At 43.3% G+C, this 15,558-nt stretch overlaps 1 protein-coding gene across 1 annotated transcript; it reads left to right on the top strand.

The window, feature by feature from the left end:
• The first annotated feature begins 6,262 nt into the window (after positions 1-6,262).
• On the top strand, positions 6,263-15,284 carry RPP40 (ribonuclease P/MRP subunit p40). Its single transcript, XM_035030770.1, has 8 exons — positions 6,263-6,435; positions 7,995-8,139; positions 9,705-9,773; positions 10,360-10,455; positions 11,168-11,293; positions 13,205-13,403; positions 13,543-13,677; positions 15,065-15,284. The coding sequence occupies exons 1-8, from the start codon at positions 6,313-6,315 to the stop codon at positions 15,261-15,263; spliced, it is 1,092 nt and encodes a 363-aa protein (XP_034886661.1). The 5' UTR covers positions 6,263-6,312; the 3' UTR covers positions 15,264-15,284.
• The last annotated feature ends 274 nt before the right edge of the window (positions 15,285-15,558 follow it).

The raw sequence follows: 15,558 nt of genomic DNA, 5'->3' as shown, positions 1-15,558 counted from the left end.
GATGTGATGAAAAGGATCCAAAATTGACTTGTGCCAGTTACGCACATCTGTGCATAGACTAAAAACCATTAAATTATACACTTTAAATGAATTATACAGTACATGAATTGTATCTCAAGAAAGTGGTTTAAAATTTTCACAAATGAATTATTTTACATACAAAATTATATGGTATACAAATAGACATTCTGTATCTGTCACCTGCTTAATAAAATTTTACCACTACCTTCGATGCCCTCTTCATGGCCCTTCCCAAATACAACTCTTTGCCTCCCCTCCTAGAGAGTCATTCATCTGAAATTTTAAACAATTATTATTCCACTTTCATTATAATTTTGCTACATACGTATCTCTAAATAGTATAATGTTTAGCTTTGCAAGTTTCGACTTCGTGCAGATGTATGTGCCAAATATACTAGTCCCTTCCCTTTCTCTTTCCACATTGTATTTTTTGAGAGTCTTTCACATTTTAAAGTTTCTTATTTAGGGGTGCCTGGGTGGCTCAGTTGTTGGGCATCTGCCTTCGGCTCAGGTCATGATCCCGGGGTCCTGGGATCGAGCCCCGCATCGGGCTCCCTGCTCGGCGGGAAGCCTGCTTCTCCCTCTCCCACTCCCCCTGCTTGTGTTCCTGCTCTCGCTGTGTCGCTCTCTGTCAAAGAAGTAAATAAAATCTTTAAAAAAAAATAAAGTTTCTTATTCAATTCTGTTTACTAATTAGCCTCTAAGTTGAAGATACTAAAACTTACCTCAGAGAGGGTTCTTGTGAGATAATTAATATAAAGTGCTTGGAGTAGTGCCTGATTCATTATAGGTGTTCAGTATTGTATATGTAATATATATATTATTACATAATTATTGATAATTATATATAAAATTATAGTGATTACCCCTTTCTCAATGTATATTATTTCATCAACTGCATTATGGATTAATAGTTTTCACATTATAGCAAAATCCGAGGTACACAGAAATGCCTCATTCTAGACATCTGAAGTCCCTGGATAGCTAAGATTTACATTTTTTACATCCCAATTTACTTCTAAACATATGTTTTTCCCCTTTAAACAAAATAAAAGAATGAGCTTTATAAAAAATGTCAACCATTTCCAAATTCTCTTCCAAAATTGTTATTTTAACATATGTGACAGAGCTTTAGTCAGACGGTGTGACCGTTCTGTGTTCTTTTTTTTCCCAGCTTTATTGAGATATAATTGACATATGACGTTGTGTTCTGTTTTTAAAGTATGCCTCATTTGTACACTTCATTCGTACACTTGGACACAGTTCACGTAGTTGCCATTATTAATATGTGCACATGCTCCACCAAATTCCAACCAGCCAAAGGGAGAGGACAGGAAGCAGTCTGGCTCTGAGCCCTTCCCAGAACGCCAGGGATTCAAGTCCTCGCTTGCGGGGGTGGCTCACATACCCTTCTTGGGGGCCACTGATGTTTTCCGCTGTGGCTGTTGGATCCAGTTCCTTGGCTGCCTTGTACACCAACACCCATCCATTTGTGGCAGATGCCTGGAGCCCTGGGCTGGAAAGGACTGTGAGGTCAAGTTTAGGCTTGGCAGGAGGGGAGGCCTCAGATTTACTACCGGTGTCTTCAACAGCTACAGTTCCCAGCACCACCTTCCCTGCCACTCCCGCCTGTAATGGGATGATGTTAGGTGATTTCAGGTTAGGGTGCATTCCGAAGAACAAACATACCCAGGAGCTTCAGAGTTGGAGAGTTCTCTCCTTTCACCAATATAGATCCAATATATTTGCATGTCCTGTTGAATAATACGGGGTTTGAAGTCTGCGGGTCCACTTATCTGTGGATTTTTTACAGTACAGTACTGTAAATGTATTTTCCTTCATTATTTTAACTTTTTTCCCCTAGTTTCCTTTATTGTAAGAATACAGTATATAATACACATACACAAAATATGTGTTAATTTATTGTTTATGTTCTCAGTAAGGCTTCTAATCAATAGTAGGCTATTAGTAATTAAGTTTGGAGGGGGGAGTCAAAAGTTAGATGTGGGTTTCTGACTGCACGGGGTAGGGGAGTGTCAGCATCCTAACGTCTGCATTGTTCAAGGGTCAACTGTATATTTATAGGTACTGTATTTGTGTTTTGAATTTGCACACTGACCCAGGCATTAATTTATGTAAAATAATATTCTAACATTTTCACAGAGTTGAGCATATTTAAATTCTGTTTCTGTACTTCTAATTTTATTGCATTGTAGCCCCAAAATGTGGTATAAAATTGTCCTTTTAGATTTACTAAGTATATTTTTGTGTTGTTAGAATACAACCAAAGGTATTTTTATTTTTTTTGCAAAAGAAAAAAATATATTTTTATTTATTTTTTGTTGGCTTGGTTTTTTTAAAAGTTATTTTGCTACTATATTCTTTTGGGTATATATATATACATATACACAAATCAGTTATGTTTCATTTCCTGTGCTTTTCTTTCTTATTTATTTATTTTTGCCATTCCTGGCCCATCATCCTTAGACTTTTGCTATGCTCTCGAATCTATGATCTAGTATCTGTTGGTCAGTTAAGATTTCTTTCAGTTCTAGATACCAGAAATTCAGAAAATTATTGTATGAACAAGCAAGGGTAGGAGATGAGGCTGTAGAGGGAGGCAGGGGCCAGGTTATCTACAAGCTTTTATTCTACTGCAGTGAAAAGCCAGTTTAAAGCCAGGCAGGGTTTAAATAGGGGGTGGGTAGCATATACAGGCCTACCTCCGAGATATTGCGGGTTTGATTCCAGCCAACCACATAAAGTGAGTCAAATAAATTTCCTGGTTTCCCAGTGCATATAAAAGTTATGCTTAGGAGCGCCTGAGTGGCTCACTCGGTTAAGTGTCTGACTCTTGGTATCAGCCCAGGTCATGATCTCAGGGTTGGGAGATCGAGCCCCATGTTGGGCTCCACACTCAATGTGGAGTCTGTTTGAGATTCTTTTCTCCTCTCTCTCTCCCCCTCTGCTCTTCCCCCTGCTTGCTCTCTCTCTCTCAAATAATAAATAAAATCTGTAAAAAAAAAAAAAAAAAAGGTCATGCTACACTATACTGTAATCTATTAAGTGTGTAATAGCATTATGTCTAAAAAAGTAAATACCTTGATTGAAAGATTGTTTATTGCCAAAAAAATGCTAACCATCGCCTGAGCTTTCAGAGTTGTGATCACTGATCACAGATCACCGTAACAAATACAATAATGAAAAAGTTAGAAATAGTGTAAGAAATACCAAAATATGACACAGTTACACAAAGGAAGCAGAAGCTCTTGGAAAAATAGCACCATCAGACTTTGTCGACACAGGGTTGCCACAAAACTTCAATTTCTTAAAAACACCGTTATCTGCAAAGCACAGTAAAGTAACGTGCAGTAAAATGAACTATGTCTGTATCACATTGTTCAGGTTTTTGAGAAATCAGCTTGGATGCTGAGTGGAGAATAGACCGTAGAAGGGCAACAGACAGGAAGCAGGGAGGTGGTTAGGAGCCTGTTTGGCAGCTGACCGAGAGAGGGCAAGGTGGCTGGTGGAGACAGAAGAGGCTGTAACCAGGATGCCTGTTGCAGGCAGAGCCAACAAGCCACAGACTGGCGGTGGGATCGTGTATGGGGGTAGAAGGGAAGACGAGTCAGGAATGATGCCTGGGTGCCCCCCTCCCCCAACCCCAGGGATGAGGATCCAGGCCTGGTGGTTCTCAGTGGATAGATGGTCCTGAAAGCTGAGAGACTACATGGGATCCCTCTGGGGGTGGGGGGGGAGGGGGGAGGGCATGAAAGAGAAGTGGGGAGGGTAAGGATCACTAGAGACCTAGAGGAAGTGAAGCAGGAGGAAGGTAGAGTCAGATGGGAGGGAGTCCAGGAGCGGGGAGGTCCTCAAAACTCCAGAGGAAGTGTTTCAAGGAGTGTTTTCAAATGTACCCACAGATTTGTTCTAACAGGTATGGCAGCATGCACAGAAATGACTGTCCTAAAGGAAGAAGTTTTTACTCACAGTTCCCTAGAATCAGGAGGAATGACAGGTCATGCAGAGCCACCATCGTAAGCCAAGCACATCTGGGTTGGCAGGGGGAGTGAGGGTAGAGCATCCCTTAGCGCTTTTATTATGGGAAGGAATGGGGGAGGCAGGGTAACCACACCAAGTAGGTTTAGGATTGGCTAGTTTGAAGAGTTTCTGTGGGCACTGGAGTGTAGGGACTGTCCCCAGTTATCCAGAACCTGGCCCTGGAGTTATTAGGGCAGGGGAAAAGGAGCCTGGAGTGTAACAGCTTACAGAAGAGGTGTTTCAGGGTGTCAACCCCAGATTAGTAGGTCTGCAAATGAAAGGCATGCTCATTGCACAAGTTATTTGCTATCTTTAGGAATTAGCTAACCTGGGAAGGGGCAGGCCCACCCTGGTCAGTGAGGCCCCAGATGCCAGAGCATCAGAGAATAAGAATACAGAAAATAAGAAAATATAGTTAATACAAAGGAAGAAGTGCTCAACTGTATCATTTGCATCAAGTGCATCTAAAAGACTGAGATAAGAACAGAAACTTGGCCTTGAATTTGTCAAAATGGAAATCACTGGTGACCTTGGTCAAAGCCAAGTCAGTGAGGCAGTCTGGAGGAAAGCTAGAATGGAATGGGGTCAGGAGACAATGTGCGGAAAGGAAGCTCTGATGGAGCAGAGAAACACAATGGTGAGAATGCAAAGGAATGCACATTAAGGCACGTGTGTATACTGATAGAAATGACCCAGCAGGCAGGGAGAAATGAATGAATCATTACAGAGAGAACTCCAGAACACCGTGGAGGTAGGCTGAAAGGACTCTTCCGTCCCAAATTTACCTAAAGTTACAGCTTTAGTCTTTAAAATAAACGAGATTTTTGCCTTTTATTTCATAATACAGGCACACCGCACCCCAGAACATATCCTCAAGTACTGTTTCCCTGGAAGAACACTTGAGTTATGAATACCCAAACTGCATAGTGGCTGTTCATATGTATATTTTCAGAGGATATAATTTATATTGAGTTTTCAAAACTTAATAAAACACTTTTTAAAAAAGATTTTATTTATTTATTTGACAGAGAGAGAGAGAGCACAAGCAGGTGGAGCGGCAGGCACAGGGAGAGGGAAAAGGCGGCTCCGGGCTAAGCAGAGAACCTGACGTGAGGCTTGATCCCTGGACCCTGGGATAATGACCAGAGCTGAAAGCAGACGCTTAAGGGACTGAGCCACCCAGGCGCCCCCTTAATAAAACATTTTAAACTAAATGGCTTGCAAGAAAACCTTCACGTTGGTTCCAAATACAATTGGTAGACCATAAAATCACACCAGTCACTTTGCAAATTTTGGAGTATCAGCAAAGGTATACACATCGGATGGTTGGTCTAAGAGAGGCCACTGCTACTTAAATGTGAGGTGACCAAGAAGTAATGCTTTAAGCATTTCATATCCTAATATGACAGTTGTAACATATCTGGGTGCCATACTGTGATTTAGAAAATTGGCATAATTTTTCAATTGACCCGCTATTTCTAATCATTTTTCCTGTTTAAAATAATGGGAAATATGTTTTTCTTAGTTTCCTCAGAGACAGGCTGACATTTCAGACACAGGTTACTGACATTAACTGGCAGAAGACCTTCCTCCAGCCTTGTCTCAGTTTAAAATTTTTAAATACTTACCTTGTAAATTACTTAACCTCGGTTGTTCCAAATCTTATAGTAAAATTGCTGCTTCAGAATGTTGTACCACAGTCTGCTGTTTTGCATCCTTTCTGCACAGAATTGGGGATGTGCATACTCCAGTTTGAGAAGCAGGTACTAATGCAGAATCTGATCAGAAAAATTATGGAAAAATGAATTCTCACTGCAACCCCCAACAACCACTCAGATGGGATTTTTAAGAAGGGATCTTAAAGTGGTTCCGAAGGAGTCGTACTGTAGGGCAGACGACAGAAACTGTGTACTTTCTTCCCGCACAAAGTTCCTTAACCTTTTGGGAAGGACCAGAGGGAGGATTTACGGGCAAGTGACAGCAGCAAGGGAGGGACGGAGGACAAGGCGAGAAAGATGGGTTTGAAAAGGCAAGTTCCAGGTTTCCAGGTGCCAGGTATTTCCATTTTAGGTAATGAATTTGCGGTTTCAGGAACCCACTGCAAGCCTCTGCTAAAGTTCCTAAACGGAGCCCGCGCCTACAGCAACTGGCTCGGCGCGTCCGCACTGCGCATGCCCGCAGGGGGGGGGGCGGAGCGAGGAGGAGGGGCGGGGCGCGCCGAGCTCGCCCGGGGCCGAAGCCAGGGAGAGCATGGCCACCCTGCGTCGGCTGCGGGAGGTTCCCCGGCACTTGCTGGTCTGCGAGAAATCCAACTTCGGCCACGACAAGTCGCGCCACCGACATCTTGTGGAGACGCACTATCACAACTACAAGGTGAGTTCGGCCGCCGTTGGCCCCTCGGGCATCGCTTCATCCCCGGGAGGTGGGGAGGTCCGGGCAAAATCGCATTGAGCTTTGAGTGGTGGGCCCGCCCTCGACGCGCAGAGGGGCGGGGCTCCTCGCCAGGCATGTTGGGGATTGTAATCTCTTCACTGCTCCCGACTGCTCGCTTGCGGAGCTGCAGGACTACCACTCCCAGGATGCTCCGGGGGCGGGGGCAGTGTCCTCTCCTCTCGGGGGGAGGGGCGGGGCGGCGTGCCCCCTGCCGACTCCAAAGCGCGCTGGCTACTTTGGTCCCGCCCCTGGTGGGGTGCTTTCCCGGGAGGGAGTGGGGGGCTGAGCCTGGGAAGTTAAAGAGCGAGTGATGGGTGCGACGTGGAGCCGCGGGTCGGAGGAAAATCGGGGCTGGACTCGGCGCCCCTCCCCACCTCTTGATTCTTTCTCCCTCCTCGTGGGAGCGTCTTGCCGAGTCCGGACCCAGGAAGCACGTGCTTTTCTAAACTATTTAGGGGAGCTAGGTTTAGATCTGAGAAAATCCCCGCTTTGCCTGCTGTCTTCTGTGGTCTCCAGCCAAAGCGCGCCAGTTCGGCAGCTTTGTGTAGAAATGCACCGTGGTGGGCCTGCTTCCGAGCACAACTTAAGAGCTTTACAGGGGTGCTAACATCGGTGTTGCTTCGTGAAAATGTCATTCTCGTGGGGGTGCTTTGTGTAAGTTGAGGCCTCAGTGAGGTTAATGATCTAGCATCCGGCAAGAGAAGAGAATAACCCCAGTGCCAGTCAAGTGTCCAATGGCTCGGTTTCCAAAATGGCAAGGTCTCCAAAAACTCAACCTGAAAATGGTTTTAGCCCTTTACACTTTAAATTCATCAGCCTCATCTCCACCCAGACCTGACTGCCGTGGCAGTTTCTCAGAGACACAGGTGGTGAGGCCGGTCCCTTAGGAATAGACTGGCGTTTGAGCTTTGGGAGAGTGCTTTTCAAGGTGGGCAGCACTTGGGCAACATTTGAAACCGTTTAGGTTTAACATCTCTGCTTTAGACAAAAGCTCATCGCAGGCAGCAATCGGGGTGTGCATCTTATCTTTTCCAGGATGATCTGTAGAATTTTTCTGTCTAGAAAATAGAAACAGCCTGGACCACTTCTGCTTCCATGGAGCCTCTTAATGATTGATGTCCCTAATTTCCTTATGCCCTAAGGGACAGTCCCTTTGATTCCAGCCTGGTACCAGGTTAAACAAATTTAGGGATATTCCACTGTACCGTATCTCCTTAAAAATTCATTAGAGCAGTGGACAGGATATAAAACATATTGTTTATTTGCAAAAGCTTTCCATTAAATTTTTTTTTGCTTCTTTAACTTTAATGTTTGGATACAGAAATGAAAAACGTGAATTGTCAAATTTCTCTTTTCCTGAGACTGGTAAATTAATGTAAGAGTTTTATAGAAACCCGTGGGGGAATGGTTAGCAGCCTTCATATGTCATAGCATCCTTAAAAAGCTGGAGGCTGATCTACATGAAAGTAAGACTGGTTTATGTTACACATTCCAAATAGGTTTCAATTCTGATTCCTGAATGTGGGATTCTGTCAAAAGAACTGAAAAACCTAGTCATGGAAACTGGACCCTATTACTTTGTGAAGAACTTACCTCTTCATGAGTTAATTACACACGAATTCATCAACACCTTTGTGAAGAAAGGTAAGAAAAATCTTGTCGTGTCTATGAATGTGGCAAGATGAGGAAGTATAGTTGGATCACATCACGATACTAGGGCTCTTCTCTTGTCTTAAATAGGGCCTGTGGAGGTAGTCTGCGTGGTCAAGTGCATGCATCACTCCCCCTCCCTCAGTATCCTCACCCTGCTTTTTCTCGTGCTCTCTTTAGGTGGTGGTTTCTGATGACACTTGTCCACGAGTGTGGCATGGGGATGTTGTAACATAAAGCTATCCCTCATCTTAAAACAAGGATTCAGGGAGAGGAGAGAGCCTTGGGATCTGTGTGTTCAGATACACTGCTGTCGGGTGTATTTCTGACCCAAAACATATATATTTAATGGACCCAAAGTGGCCACAAAGACCACTGTGTTCCCAGCAGTCCCCACTCAGCCGCCTCGAAAGGTTCATCTCCTCCTGCCGCCATAGCAGCTGTTCACCGGGCGGTGTGCTCATTATGGTTCAGTGTCTTCTGCTTCGAATGTGTGGCTCTGACCCTCTCTGCTCACCCCACCGCATTTCCATTCGTGTCTGCTGGGTTGGTGGCTTTGTTCCAGTTGTTTCCTAGGGAGCCCTTGTTTGAAACTGTGTTTCAGACTGTCGTTCGGGATTCCCCCCTCACCACGTAAGTCACTGTACTTAGAAGTAAGCAAGCCCCTTCTCTTGCTGTAGGCTCCATATTCGTCGCCTGCAGGGAGCCCTGAAGAATCCAGTGACTTCCAGTTCCTCTCATTCGGGTGCTGCTGGCCCTGCTTGCGAAGCTGGCCGTGCGTGTTGTCTTTGGTCCCGTCAACTTGAGTCCTTTCATCTATTTTGAAGTTTGGTGCTGCTTTGTTAATAATGTGGCCATTGGCTGTAAGGGGCACTTTTACATATCTTAACCACTTGAACTCTTCCAACAGCTCTCTGAGTTAGGCCTATGATCCCCATTTTACAGGTGAGGAAAACTGAGGTTCACAGAGACTGAGTGGCTTTCCTAACCTCACACAAGGTCCTGGCACATTTTGAATCTTCACCTGGAACTCTTCCTCCCAGGAGCGTGCACTGACCTAGTATTCTACTTTGTGCCTCTCTGCCAGCACTCTCAGCGGTACCCACCACGCCCTGAGTCCATTTCCTGCTTGATGGTAGTCACCTGGCACAGATAGGCCCTGGGTGGGGGCGTGAACTAGCTGTTGTGTGGCCTCTGTGTCCTCGAGCTCACCCTTGGCAGGTTTTAGGGTTATTTATTTATAGATTTTATTTATTCATTTGAGACAGAGAGAGAACACAAACAGGGAGAGGGAGAAGCAGGCTTCCTACTGAGCGGAGAGCCCGATGCAGGGCTCGAACCCAGGCCCCTGGGATCATGACCTGAGCCGAAGGCAGACACTTAACCATCTGAATCACCCAGGCGCCCCAGGTTTTAGGTTTATTGAGGGAGCTGGAGCCGTGGTGGGTACTGACCCTTACTCACCTGGCAGATACGTTATCATGTGAAGAGAATCCACTAACTTTGCAGGTGTGATTTTTTTTTTTTTTTTTTAATTTCTCGTCTGGGCTTTCTTACAGGTTCGTGCTGTGCACTAACATACAATACAAATATCGATGAAGATAATACTGCGGCCCTGCTGCCAGACGGTAACAACACTCACTTTCTCTTTAATTTTAAAAGAAATACTGTAAAAAAAAAAAAAAAAAAGTCAAATCTCCAGATCACTCCCCTTCTTAGAATGAACTGTTTTTAACAGGTTGGTTTTTATTCTTCTTGACATTTTCTATAAATTTATAAACACACATAAAGCTTGTTTTTTTTTTTAACATAAATAACATTGTACTACCTTGTTCCTCACTTTTCTTTTTTCTCAATATGTCATAGACATCTTTCCGTATCAGGGCATATGGTTCTGACTTACTATTTTTAATATTTTGAAGGTATTCTAGTGAAGAGGTGACGATGATTTGTTTAACTATTCCATCTTTAATAGAAATTTAGATAATTTCTGTTTTCACTGTCATAAATAATATCCTTGTATGTATAATAGGTTAAAATATCCTTATACATAAATAGGATGTATGTATAAATAATATCCTTGTATCATAAAGAAAATCCTTGTGTGCAGTTTATTACCCTCATATTTAACTGCTCGATTGGCTGTGCTTTCTTTTAATCAGAGAACGTGTCATATTTTTAACATCTCTTTTATGGGAATTATTTGACTTATAGGGAAATTAATTTTATCACTGGATAAAGATACTTATGAAGAAACTGGTCTTCAAGGTCGTCCATCTCAGTACTCCGGCAGAAAAATCATGAAATTTAGTAAGTATTATGCTCCCATCAGTTTCTAACAAGTCAGTAATCTTCCTGTAGCAATTTCAGTGTAAATGTTTGAATTGCCACTGTTCTCTTTATTCAGAAGGAGTATGGCTTTTTCTTGTCTTTAAAACTTCTGACCCACGGGGCTCTAGGTTGGCTTTGGAGAGGCTAAGATTGCTGTTCTCTCTGTTTCTCTTCGGCTGTGGGCTGCATCTTATAAGGATCACAGAATTGGAATGGTCCATTAAATATATATGTTTTGGGTCAGAAATTCAAAGTAATGAACCCAAGATAAGAGTCTACAGCGTGTTCTTAATAAAGAATTTCCTTTACTTTCACCAGGTTTTTTATGATGACTAGTAGAGACACCCCCATGAGTGAGGAGATACGGTTCTGCCGATAGTGTCTGGCTTGAACACGAATGACTGAGGCTGTCACATCCTTAGGTAGATTAGGATTGACCTCCCAAACCTCTGCCCTTGGGCTTTGACCTCGAAAAAGTATGAATTTAAAAAATTTGTTGTTACTGTCAATGCTAGAAAAGCCCATGAAAGGCAGAGTTTTGATTTGGTAAACCAAAGGAGTGCAAGAACAAAATAATTTTTGCAGTCATAAAACTTCCAAAAATTCTGATGCTTTTTAATACAGCACTTTTTCCACAGTGTAGGCTGTGTATATACGAATGAACTGTTTATTCCTCTTTCCATTTTTTAAGTTGTTTCCATTGATTTGATGGATTTATCCTTTAACCCGAATTCTAAGAAGTATGAAAGAATATCTTGGTCCTTCAAAGAAAAGAAGCCATTGAAATTTGATTTTCTTTTGGCTTGGCATCATACAGGTATGGAAAATATGTAACAGTACAGTGATTTGGAAATAATCATTAATTAAAGGGGAGTAATGGAGGATTGAATTGTGATTCATCCCTGTGGTCTAGGATATTGTGTACATATGTGCATAAACATTATTCGGGAAGCTGCTTCGGGCCCCCTGCGATCCCCGGGAGCCATAGTTTGGGATGATCTAGGCATGCGGCCATCTGCCTACACCTCCTTGGGTTATGTGTCAATCCAGAGATCTTGAGAGTGGCTTCATAGCAGCTAACTTTTATCTGTCTCTCGACCCTTCCTTCCTACACCTTACCTCAAACAGTCTTGGCAGTATGGTTTTTTTTTTTTAAAGATTTTATTTATTTATTTGACAGAGAGAGACACAGCGAGAGAGGGAACACAAGCAGGGGGAGTGGGAGAGGGAGAAGCAGGCTCCCCGCAGAGCAGGGAGCCCGATGCGGGACTCGATCCCAGGACCCTGGGATCATGACCTGAGCTGAAGGCAGTCGCTTAACCAACTGAGCCACCCAGGCGCCCCAGCAGTATGTTTTAAAATAACACAAATTATAAACACAAACTGTTGATTATTTCAGGGTCCAAATCAGGCATGCCATTAAATGTCAGATGAAATTTGTTGTAACTTGGAATTGATTAGAATGTGAAATTTAGTGGGGTGCTTGGTCACCAAACGTGGTGACGTGCCGACAACTTCCATGTGCCTTGCTCCTTTTAGAGTGTAGCTTTGGTCCATCACAAGATTGTAATGAGTCAGATCATCACAGTTGTGATAGTGTCATACTCATTTTTGGAGGATAGGGAGGCACATAGGTCCATTTTGGAAATATGCCTATGCATCTGCTCTGTGTGGGACGTTTCTGGTCCTGGGGTGCTCCAGGCTGCCCCTGTGAGTCCTCAGTCTGTAATGCTTTAGTGCTTCTCCTCCTTAGGGTAGAGATACAGGAGGCCAGGCAGACTGACAAGACATTCAGTTGCATGAAGTCTTCATTGAGGACCATGTGTGCTTTCGGGTCTGGAGAGCTCTGTGTTCCTAAGGCTCCTGATTATTCTAAGGGCTTGTCAAGAACTGGGGAAAGTCCAAGATTTTCCTCACTTGTACACCAAGTAGTTAGCCTGCACAGTCTCATGGATGCTGGCAGAAGGCACAAGACTTGGGATGTAATTATACAGTAGTGGCCGTAGTGCAGCAGGCCCCACTACCTACAGGGTGACACGCGGTGGGCCAGGGGATACGACATGTGCCACGGGCTGCATTACAGGAGAGGAATCCCGAGCTGCAGGAACGCCAGTCTTACATCCTGGCCAGTGAGCCTGCGGGCCTTTGTTCTGGGGCGGAGGGTCGGGGGGGGAGCAGATTATTTCTATTACACTGGACATGAAGCAAGCCTCACTTTTGCTCCCAAGGGGGGCCACTGTTTCTGTCTTCCAAGGCTGTTGGAAAATCCTTGAAGATAAGTTGGATTTTACTGGGTTTTTAAAGACAAGCTTAAATGAGATTCTGCCATCATTCAGTTCCTCTTGTGTTTCCTTTACAGAGATTATGCAAATAAACTCCTCTCTGTAGAGTTCACTAATTTTATTTAGCCACGAGTAGCACTTTTTTGTATTCAGTAACTCAAAATTTTCTTACTAGAGCAAATGCTGAAACTAATATGGGGTTGAATCTGAAAGGATTATGCTTTTCCAGGAAAAAGGAAAGGAAATGAATGTTTAGAGAACTTTGGCACAAGGAGCTGAAAGCAACTTAAATGATTTTAATTTGAATACAGCTTTGCACCACTCCCTTCTGCGTTACTTCATCTCACCTTCTCCCCAGAACTCTCACATGGGAATGGGGCGGTTTCAGGGATTCACTGAACTTGCTTTCAAAGGAGTCAGATGACCTTGCATGGTGTGTTTTTAAGGTGCGGAAGAATCCACAATGATGTCATACTTTTCCAATTACCAAATTCAGGAGCACCAGCCAAAAATAGCCCTGAGCACAGTGACAGAGCTGCAGTGCCCGGTGCTGCAAAGCAGCGCCCTCCGGGGGGCGCCAGAGGCGGCCTGCAGCGCTCCCGAGCTTCTGGACTGGCTGGGCGCCGTCTTCAGCCACGCGGAACTGTGCGTAGTAGCTCCTGGGCTGTGGGCTCGGGCTCTGGCTGACTTCTTGTTCTTCATAGGGGTTTATACTTTGAAAATGAATCATGCGGGAAATGTAAATATGTTTTCTTTCTTTCTTTTTTTTGTGTGTGTGTGACAGAAATAATGAGCCTAATAACTTCATATCAACCTATTGCTGTCCTCAGCCAAGCACAGTGTTGGCCAAAGCTTATTTGTGTACAATCACTGGTTTCATACTTCCAGAGAAGATCTGTCTCCTCTTGGAACAGCTGTGGTGAGAACGCTTTTTGCCTTTTATATCTTGCTTGTCCGTGCCCACATGACATTTTAGGGGCAGTGCTACTGTTCCAGATCGCAGCGTACTCTCACAAACGTTTCCCCCTTTTTCCTTGCTTGGGCTCACAGTGTGGTAACATTATCTTAAATGATGTAACTATCCTTGGTGATAGGAAAATTGTATTGCCAAATACTTGTCCTTATGAAAAGACAAAGAGCAGAGTTTAACTAAGCTTCTTGAAAACAAACTATTCATTTTTCTTGTGCTCCGGAAGTTGTAATATCACTTAAGAAAACAGCCGTACTCTACGGGACACACTATGGTCTGTTTTAAATGTTAGAGTTCGGCAGATGTTTTATTTTGAAAACAAGTTGACCACTTTTGAATCCAAATCATGTCTAAGATCTCTTCTGGCCCTGACATCCTGTGAAGCCCTGGGCGTCATTAACATGCCAAGGATTGGACAAGGCAGTATGGGGTTTTTTATTTGAGAAGGTACTCTATAAATAAAACGCTACATTTTATCTAATGTCAGGAAACTCTGATTCCATATTGAAAAGACCATGAAGCAAACATAATGCCTTCTCAGTCTTCACTTTTTTTTTTTTTTAAATAAGCCCAATGCCAGGCTTGAACTCATGACCCTAAGATCAAGACCTGAGCTCAGATTAAGAATTGGATGCTTAACCAAGGCACCCATCAATCTTCACTTTTTAAATGTCTAAGATTTAAATCTTGAGGGTTTTCTTTTTTAAGCCCAATACCCTTTTTCATGTATTAGTTTAGTACTTTCATTTTCCTCAATAAGGTTGGATTTTTTTTTTTTTTAAGATTTTTATTTATTTATTTGAGAGTGAGAGAGTGAACACAAGCAGGAGGAGTGGGAGAGGGAGAAGCAGACTCCCTGCTGAGCAGGGAGTCCAATGCGGGGCTTGATCCCAGGACCGCGGGATCATGACTTGAGCCAAAGGCAGACACATAACTGACTGAGCCACCCAGGTGCCCCAAGAAGATTGGATTTTTTTTAAATCCAGGAAATTATTCTGCAGTGTTTCAGTTAACAGAGACTGAACAGCACTGTTAAATGGAGGGAAACTATTTCTGTATGCTTTGTGGCTTTATTTTGTTTTCCCTTCGCATCTTACATGATGTTCCACAGTAAGCATAGGAACTGCTGAAGTTGGTTTTGTGCATTCTGTAATTGGTTAACATTTATTGAATACACCACATAGGATCAGGAATGTAATTTGCATCTCTTAATCCTTATAAATAAAAGCTAAGGTCTAAGCTTCATTGGAACATCAGAAATATCACTTATCCTGAATAGTAAAAAAAATGTGAACATTCCTAGCCCTCCCTGTTAAGATTTTTCTTTCTTTTTCAGTCGCTACTTTGATGAGCCCAAGTTAGCTCCTTGGGTTACGTTGTCAGTACAAGGCTTTGCAGACAGTCCTGTTTCGTGGAGAGAAAATGAACATGGTTTTCGAAAAGGAGGAGAACATTTATACAACTTCGTGATTTTTAATAATCAGGATTATTGGCTTCAGATGGCTGTTGGGGCAAATGATGACTGTCCACCATAAAAAATACAAAATTTAAAATCATGTTTGTTTATGTTCATGCTTTCTTTCAGATTTTGTTAATGGTAAAGGACTGTGTGTTCACTCAGGTTTGTATGATGATGGCATTTTTTTAGATCAGCATCCATTAGCATTCTTGACTTAGGGCCCATCCTGTGAGTGTAGCTGGGACTGACATCCAATGAATAGCTCATAGTTGATTACCCTGGTCAGTCTCATTGTAAGTACAGAGGTGTGGGTACTGCATGGCAGAGTGGACTAGGATGGCCAGGGAACAGGTGTTCTTAGACCATTGGGT

Source organism: Mirounga leonina, unplaced genomic scaffold (assembly GCF_011800145.1).
Source record: "Mirounga leonina isolate KUSES-001 unplaced genomic scaffold, KU_Mleo_1.0 Mir_366, whole genome shotgun sequence".
Classification (NCBI taxonomy): domain Eukaryota; kingdom Metazoa; phylum Chordata; class Mammalia; order Carnivora; family Phocidae; genus Mirounga; species Mirounga leonina.
Note: the sequence above shows the minus strand (reverse complement) of the source record. Positions and strands in the feature narration are given on the sequence as shown.

Excerpts from the sequence above, each read along its gene's own strand:
- RPP40 (XM_035030770.1), top strand. The coding sequence starts at position 6,313 with ATGGCCACCCTGCGTCGGCTGCGGGAGGTTCCCCGGCACTTGCTGGTC. Across the intron at positions 6,436-7,994 it reads CGCACTATCACAACTACAAG|GTTTCAATTCTGATTCCTGA; the intron begins GTGAGTTCGGCC and ends CATTCCAAATAG. Across the intron at positions 9,774-10,359 it reads TGCGGCCCTGCTGCCAGACG|GGAAATTAATTTTATCACTG; the intron begins GTAACAACACTC and ends TTTGACTTATAG.